The 8,950-nt window shown below is 44.7% G+C and overlaps 1 protein-coding gene across 1 annotated transcript in view; it reads right to left on the bottom strand.

The window, feature by feature from the left end:
• Window positions 1-8,904, bottom strand: part of TMCO1 (transmembrane and coiled-coil domains 1) — a 14,637-nt gene extending 5,733 nt beyond the window's left edge. The window contains exons 1-5 of the mRNA XM_083621431.1: window positions 8,747-8,904; window positions 7,090-7,167; window positions 6,355-6,414; window positions 5,389-5,435; window positions 1,873-1,940 (exon numbers count right to left, since the gene is read on the bottom strand). Coding sequence (XP_083477557.1) covers window positions 1,873-1,940; window positions 5,389-5,435; window positions 6,355-6,414; window positions 7,090-7,167; window positions 8,747-8,816 — 323 coding nt within the window. The 5' untranslated portion in view covers window positions 8,817-8,904. The remainder of the gene's footprint in view (window positions 1-1,872; window positions 1,941-5,388; window positions 5,436-6,354; window positions 6,415-7,089; window positions 7,168-8,746) is intronic.
• Window positions 8,905-8,950: the final 46 nt, after the last annotated feature.

Below are 8,950 nucleotides of genomic sequence, written 5' to 3' on the forward strand. Positions count from 1 at the left end.
AGTACTTCAGAGCCTCAACCCTCTGAGGTATACAGATTGAAGACTGTACAACTGTGTTTTGGAGCTGAGCTCAGATCGCTCAGGTCCAATATCGTCACTCAGTGTTCAGATCCTTTAACAGAAGGAGAGCAACAGCACGTAAAATAAAGGACAAACTTCTCAGAAATCAATTAACCAAACTGGGTTTTGAAAACATTTTATGAGTTTCCAAAGGGGAACGAAGTTTCTTCCAGGCTCTATTTATACAGAGGAGAAAAGAAACTTGTGTATTTTAAGCTCCTGGCAGGGAGAGAAGTGCATAATGCTCCTTAACCAAGGTTACTGTGGGGACAAATGTAGATGGTGGACTCTAGGCATCGGGCTAACTAGTTTCCAACTGCATGTCCTATAGTGCATTGCTATATGAAGCTCTCTCTCATTTTCAGCAGGTGCTTCTGGTACTGTAAACTCTTAAATGAGTGTTTCTTCCCGCAGAGTTAACAATACAAGGAGCTGCACTTCCAGTAAGTGCCAACTGGAGAGCAAAGGAATTTTTGGCAGAACAGATAGGAACGGATGTTTATCTCCCTCTGACATTGTTGTGATATTCTACGTGGTTCCTGTCTTCTTTTCTGGACACAGCTAAAAGAAAAAATATCAGGAAGTGCTACAGGGTATGGGCCCCATGCCTTTTACATTGTTAGGGAAGAAAGATGAATGTAGGAATTTAATCTAATTATCAAAATGAATATGACTAAGTCACTTTGAGAGTTCTTACAAAAACTCACTTTTAATATAATGTAAGAAATACCCTGCTGGAACAGACCAAAATCTAGTCCAGCATCTCAAAGGCAAGGTCTTTCTTAATAAAGCTCACTGAATAGCCTGACCAGATTACTTGATCTCAGCCTAGCTCATCTCACAGAAATGCTGGGGAGATAAATGAGAACTGAAAAGCACCTTTTCTACTATGAAAAGATACCAAAATTACCAATGAGAATCCATATTGCTAGTGTGAGGAGCTCTCAGCTAATTTCTACTAGAACCGTAACACTGAATATTTGGGATAAAAGTAGAAGATTGAAGTTCACTGCAAATAGAGATATGCATATGTTTGACCAAAAATCTTGCTGGAGTCTGAGCCAGTGCAGACAGACAGCTTATGAGTGTATGACATGGGAATTAATGGGAAGTCACAGTGGCTACTTCCATTATTTGGAAAACTGCAACTTTCCCCTGCAATCATGAAAATAGCTCTGTGATCTTCCACAGGTCCTATGTCACACATACACAACTCAGTTTGTGGGAGATGGCAGTCAAATATAACTATGCATGCCTGCTAGTTAGTGAATGAAGGGGTTAAGGACCAGAGCTGTATGGCTAGATAGACTCGGGTCACACCCACTCTCCTCTGCAGAGGAAATTAAGCTTCCTATCCTCTTCTTTCCACCCCCCTTTATATATAAATTCCTACACACACACACACACACAGTTGACATCAACCGCTTGCAAGAATGGCTATTGCACAGCTGCAAGCATGTCTGCACCAACACTGTTTCCTTTTATGCTAATTCCATGCAGTTCCCAGGAAGGCACAGTGAGCTATGGAAAACATATACAGTATACTTGCAATTTATGCGCATTTAACTTGAGCATATTCAGCTTTATGCGCATGGCAAAAAAATAAAAAATTACAAAGGGGGTGGGTGGGAAATAAACTCTGGCAATCCCACCTGCCATATCACCCAATGTGTTTTGGCTATATACAGTTTTGGCACTGGGTGCTTACTGTAGCCCCGACATAAGCTGTGGGCTCACTGTACCCTGAAGGAAGAAGAGAACATAGAGCATTGTGAACAGTTCTTAAAGAAAAGAAGAGTGGTAACCACTTACATGGAATTGAACATTCCCATCAGAGCAGTGAAACAAAAACCAATTGCAAACATGGACTTCATGCGAACCTGCAGTCAAAAGAACAATTGAGGACCCATATTAGTGTCTGGCAAATGCAGATTCAATGGAGAGGAAAAATTGGAGAAGTGACTATCGCCACTGAGTGTCTCCTCCCACAAAAACTGATGAATCAACTGGGATGTGCATATGCATTATCTGGAGCCACTAAATAGTCAACCTTGGTGAGGCCATTGGATGTTTATGGAGTCCTCAGCCCAAAGGCTATAGAAGGTTAGACCAGGAAATGTAGTAGCACAGGGGTCGGCAAGGCTTACCGGGCATGGGCTGGATCACTCCCCGCGGAGATCCTCCGCGGGTTGGACCGGTGCAGCGCAACGCCAGAAATCGCATCTGCGCGTGTCCGCAGTGCCAGAAATTGCTTCTGCACATGCCAAGACGCAGAAAATTGCGCCTGCGCAGAAGCGATTTCCGGTGCCGTGGACATGCGCAGACACTATTTCTGGTGTCTGGGCATGTGTAGAAGTGATTTCCAGAACCACGGAAGAGAGTCCCTGCACTGTGCTGCGCCGGTTTAGAGCAGTGCGTGGGGACTCACCAAGCGGGCAGCTCGGTTTGGGGGCGGCTTTTGGGCGGGTTAAGCAACCCTCATGGGCTGCTTCCGGCCCATGGGCCTTAGGTTGCTGACCTCTGTACTAGCACTTGACTTCCAGATGCCAACTTGCTCTGAGTCTAAGTGAAGCAAAGTAGATTTTAAAAACTTAACTGGCTGGCAAAACTAACACAGCATTAGCACTCGTTAAATTGTCTAACTATGGTTGGCTCCATTCAAAACAGCCATCCCTATTTCTATTTTAAGGGCTCAGGTCAGCAGTGAAGGTCGCCAATAGCTTGCCTCCTAACCTATCAGTGATGCTGACTCTAAAAAAAACAAGTAATGGCCTCATTTTATGCATCTTCCCTGCTCTTTTTTATTATGAGTTAGCATCTTTTATCCTGAACCTCACACTTGGTTCCTAATTAATAGGAAATGTTGAGCTAACCTTTTGCATCTGTGGCATTGGCATTCATGAGACTGGGCCATTTTGTTGGCACATGCTCAGAACATGATTGCTTACTAGGTCTCAATGAGAAGTTTTTCTTCCTTCATAAGAGGTGTGTCCCGTCTTAATATGCTGCTGGGACTGACATGCACTGGTTTCCCAATCCCAGTCTTTGAACCACTGCATCCTGTAACCTGCCCCTTCTTCCTGCCGAGAGCCCAGTTTACCAACTAGCATCAGTCTCCCATTCCACAGGGGAAGGACTGGGGGCAGGGGTGGTGGTGGTGGGAGATGTGCTTTACTGTAGACTGCTCATCGTTTGGCGTATCCTCCTCCATATTCCAACACCATACCTGGGGCACGGATGTCAGGACTCATGACATACAATTAAATGCATCATGTAGTTGCATAGGTATTGTACCGCTGCCTGCCTTAACCCTACAGTTAGCAAATGGGAACCAAAACATTACAAGCCACTTAAGGAGTTTCAAATAAGCTATCCTTCACTAGTTGCCCAAGTACAATTCAAGTGTCAAACTTCACTACAACCTACAGAACACCTTACTTGCCCAAGCAATCCATGGTCACCACATGCAACTATTTAGAGGTGTTCCGGGGGTGGGGTGGTCCAGCAAGTCTATAAAGGTCATCCTAGGATTCTCTGCCAGATCTCAAAAATAGCTTCCATTGTTGTCTGCACAAAACCAAGCATTCCAATCACACGAGTGTTGATCCTTATTCTGAAACTTGCTTATGTCATACAAATTAGGGAAGGTATAAAGAAATATATAGGAAACATTAAAACCTTCAATTATTCCCCCAGTACTGGTATAGATACATCAGTACTGGTATGGGTACAGTGAATGATAGGTTAAGGATGCCAAGATTTATCCAGTCCAACTCCCTGCAATGCAGAAATCACAGCTAGATATTAGTTGTATTAGATGTTAACTATATAACATAACGGGTGTTATGGGACGCGGGTGGCGCAGGGGCGCGGGTGGCGCTGTGGGTAAAACCTCAGTGCCTAGGACTTGCCGATCGTATGGTCGGCGGTTCGAATCCCCGCGGCGGGGTGAGCTCCCGTCGTTCGGTCCCAGCTCCTGCCCACCTAGCAGTTCGAAAGCCCTCTTAAGTGCAAGTAGATAAATAGGGACCGCTTTATAGCGGGAAGGTAAACGGCGTTTCCGTGTACTGCGCTGGTGCTGGCTCGCCAGCTGCAGCTTTGTCACGCTGGCCACGTGACCCGGAAGTGTCTTCGGACAGCGCCGGCTCATGGCCTCTAGAGCGAGATGAGTACGCAACCCTAGAGTCGGACACGACTGGCCCGTACGGGCAGGGGTACCTTTACCTTTTTATATAACATAACATGGGACACGGGTGGCGCTGTGGGTTAAACCACAGAGCCTAGGACTTGCCAATCAGAAGGTCGGCGGTTCGAATCCCCGCAACGGGGTGAACTCCCGTTGCTCGGTCCCTGCTCCTGCTAACCTAGCAGTTCGAAAGCACGTCAAAGTGAAAGTAGATAAATAGGTACCGCTCTGGCGGGAAGGTAAACGGCGTTTCCGTGCGCTGCTCTGGTTCGCCAGAAGCAGCTTAGTCACACCGGCCACATGACCCGGAAGCTGTACGCCAGCTCCCTCGGCCATTAAAGCGAGATGAGCGCCGCAACCCCAGAGTCGGTCACGACTGGACCTAATGGTCAGGGGTCCCTTTACCTTATATAACATAACAGTGTTGTTTAATTAATGCATGCAATTACATACATAATGTATACATAATGTATGCAATTAAAACTGGGTTTTAATTGACATTTTGTACTAACATTATATAATCTTTTGGTCAATTTAATATTTTGTTAATATCTTGAATAAAAGCATAAAAACAAACTGAACACCAGGAACTATAAGTAATAAGCAATGTTTTTTCAATAGCATCTGCAATAGCAGATAATGTAGAAGAAGAGGTAAATTGCACAGCAAGTGGCCAAGGGTGGTGCCAACTGGGCACAGAATCCAAGCCTGGCAGGAGCCTCTGTGCAGCAGGTGAGAGACAGGAGCACGGGTGTTCTACTGCCTAAAAGAACATCAAGCAGGTGGAGTTGGCTGGCAGACAATACTTCACAGGCATTAGTAATGGAAAAGTGAAATGTTGCATTAGTTGATGGTAGCTGTTGATTTTTTTTTCTTTTTCTTTATGGTAGCTGTTGCCTAGTTTTCATATAAACTCATCATCACTTCAGTTCACTTCTACCAATCATCTATTTCTTAAGTGTTGCATCCCACAGAGATAGTGGAATTTGGTCTCACTTCCTAGTTGTAATGTCTGCAGGTTAAACACACTGCTTTTCTGAAAAGCTGCCCCAGTTCCTACTCCTTATTATTACTTTCTTCATTTAGGAATCACTTTCCCAAAGGGATTTACAATAAAGGTTCACTTTGCTCTGTTTCCTCACCATTGACAGATCCCTGTTGTTGTTCTTCAGCTTCTCCTCCTGCCTCTCTGAAAAAGAGAAACAAATGATTGCAGGTCACAAAGTCAAGAACTTGCTCCCAATAAGGTTGTAAGGGACTTACAGCAGGAAAACAGCAACAAAAAGGCATACTGAAAGTCTGAGGCATGTAAAGGTCACCAACCCACTTCAGGTGCTCTGACATTCAGTACAGATAGTAGCAATCCTGTTCCTCCCCATGGAAGCTCAAGAGCGTTTCTCAATACAAACCATCCAAATAATGCAAAACTGTATACAGTACAGTGGTACCTTGGTTTACAAACTTAATCCGCTCCGGAAGTCCATTCTTAAACCAAGCGTTCTTAAACCAAGGCATGCTTTCCCATAGAAAGTAATGGAAAACGGATCAATCCATTCCAGATGATGAAAAACAACCCCTAAAACAGCAATTTAACATGCATTTTTCTATCTAATGAGTAATGTAATGAATTACATGTTCTTGATTGATTAAATAAATAAATAGAAATAATAACAAGTTTTCAGGAAGCACAGTTAAAGAGCTGATCTCATACTGCATGATTTACAGAAGGAACTTGATTTTTTTCAACAGAGTGTGTGTGAAAACCACTTCCCTCACTCCCTCATGAAACTGTCTGAACTAGGGGTCAGCAAACTTTTTCAGAAGGGGCCGGACTATATTTTGGAAAAAAAAATGAACTAATTCCTATGCCCCAGAGATGCATTTTAAATAAAAGCACACATTCTACTCATATAAAAACACCAGGCAGGCCCCACAAATAACCCAGAGATGCATTTTAAATAAAAGGACACATTCTACTCATGTAAAAACACGCTGATTCCCGGACCATCTGCGGGCCGGATTGAGAAGGCAATTGGGCCAGATCTGTCCCCCAGGCCTACCCACTCTGAACACTGAAACATGACAAACCATGTAGCCCCCAATGTTACCTATTTTCTTTTTCTGCTGTCGGCCAGCTGATTCTGTAATAGTTTCCTTTTTCTTTTCCACTGCAGAGATAAAACAACACAGTGAGTTTTTTCATTAAGAAAACGGTTCCTCTTCCCATTGACCCTCAGGCCTCATAGAAATCTCTATAACAAAAATCAGACCAATGGGTATGGTAAGCAAGAGCTGAAAAGCAATTAATAATGGTGAAATGCTTATTTTTGCCTAAATTATATTATTATAAGGCTTCAATTCTATACTGGTTTAGCTGTGTTGAAATTAATGGGTCTTACTTCTGAGCAGACATGTTTAGGATGGTGCTGTAAGTGTCCAGAAGTAAAAGCCTCCAGAATGGAGTTCATATTGTAACATAAGCTTTATGAAGCACAAAATACTGATTTTTCTTTTTTTAAAAACACCAACTTTGCTGAGCTTCCTGCTCACATTTACTCCCTTTTAAAAGTTTTATCTCTATGCCTATTTAAAATAATACATCATGGATCTGATGGAGCAGACACTAGGCCACAAAAGCTCATGAAGTGTTTCACATTAATACACAGCCCATGACTATTTATTTATCAGCCATATAACTGCATTCTCTGGGTGGTTTACAGACAAATCCATGATGAGGGATCCATTTATTTCAAGATAAAGCAGTTAAGCTCAATTTAAAGAAATATTGCCCAGAATTGGAGTGTTGATGGACAAGACAAGCTCCATCATGCATTTGAACTTACATTTTTTACTCTGCTTCTCCACTTCTGCTTTCAGCCGCTTGTACTTGTCTGTTCTATAAACTAGCACCCATGTTATGCCTGAAACAAATAGCACAATAATCAGGAAACAGAATAACCGATGTATCTACAAAGCGCTCAGCATGGCTGCCAGAGGACTTCCAAACCCAGTAACTTGAGCCCTAGTAGCTTACGGTCTCCTTCCTACAACTGCAGTACCATGAGTTACAAGCTATTCCCAAACTGATTCCACCAGCCCAGTGACAGCATGCATGACTCAACCATCATTCACAAAGTCAGAGGTGGGAGCCCCTAGCAACTGATGTCACTTTCCAAGAGAGATGAAGCCCATTGCCCATCATGGTAGGTCTTGTGAGCACATGAACTTTGAGATATTGATGGTACTTTAAAACAGGCTTTGGTGCATGAGTAGGAGCATCTGAAAATAACAGACTGGGATTTTAAGTTGGACTACAAGCATCAACATCACCACTGCTCCTGAAAGTGCCAATGTACACATCTCTTCATTCCCTGCACCCAAGTTACAGAATGGCAAGAAGACACCATTGTAACCATTGCAGGTGCTAGTGCAACAGTAGCTGCAGTACAGTGGTACCTTGGTTCTCAAACTTAACCCGTTCCAGAGGTCCGTTCCAAAACCAAGGCACGCGTTCCCATGGAAAATAATGCAAAATGGATTAATCCATTCCAAACTTTTTAAAAACAACCACTAAAACAGCAATTTAACATAAATTTTACTATCTAACGAGACTAATAATCCATAAAATGAAAGCAATAATGTACTGCAGTCACACAATCCATCAATCTGTAGCTGAACTGGGTTCCACACAGCCACAAAAAAGAGCCACAAAAACGCAATATAAATAGCAAAAGCAGACCTCAGCGTAACACCCAAAATGGAGCACGTCCGGCTTCCGTAAGAAGATCGCAAACCAGAACACTTATTTCCAGGTTTGCAGTGTTTGGGTTCCAAGTTGTTTGCGTACCAAGGTGTTTGAGAGCCAGGGTACCACTGTACAGACAAAGAATTCAAGGACAGTCCACAACTCTCCCCGCCGCCCGCCCGCCCGCCCCCCCCGGCGCAAACTGGCATTCATTGGTTTGGCTACATAAGGATCTAGAATGAAGTCACAATTAGTATATACTAGGATGGCTTACTCCACTCCTGAAGGTGAAGTGCTGCAACTCCATGGTTATAGCAAGGATTCATTGGGGGTGGGGAGACAGGCTTCATGTTGGGGAGGGGCAGAACCTAAGTTGGTTAAGTATTTTTCTTGATTTACTTGATGCAGCTGCCCCCCTGCTCATGCGCAACTCAGCTCCCTCCCTGGCAGGATTTTTTTTATAGTATTTGGAAATTCCAACTTGAGGAATTCAAAGCATGTTGCGAGGCTGTTGCCGAGGTGGGGCGGCGAGATTCCTGTGCCTTTCAGAACGACGAGGAAATTTAGGTGGATCCCTTTGTCTATCCCTACAGAATGGGGAGAGCTCCGATGCCTCTGCCGCCCCACGGCTGCCGGCTAGTCTCTCCCAGAGAGGCTCGAGCAGACGCTTCTCGCCTGGAGAAGCCACCCGCGAGCCCACCCCGCCCGCCCTCTCCGCCCCGCAACGCCCTCGCCCGGCCCGGGGCTCCCCTCACCCTCGGCCAGAAGCGCCGTGCACACCGAGATGAAGACGATGAGGACGGTGTCGGCGAACATGGTGCTCATCTTGGGCGGCCGGAAGTTGGGCCCAACCGGAAATCCGCGAGGCGCTCTCGAGACACGCGCCGCTCTGCTCCCGGCCTCGCTGGCCTCTGCGTCCCTCCTGGCGGTTAGTCGAGCCTGTCCTCGGTCTCGACAGC

Source organism: Podarcis filfolensis (assembly GCF_964270895.1).
Source record: "Podarcis filfolensis genome assembly, chromosome: 6".
In the NCBI taxonomy this organism is placed as follows: Eukaryota; Metazoa; Chordata; class Lepidosauria; order Squamata; family Lacertidae; genus Podarcis; species Podarcis filfolensis.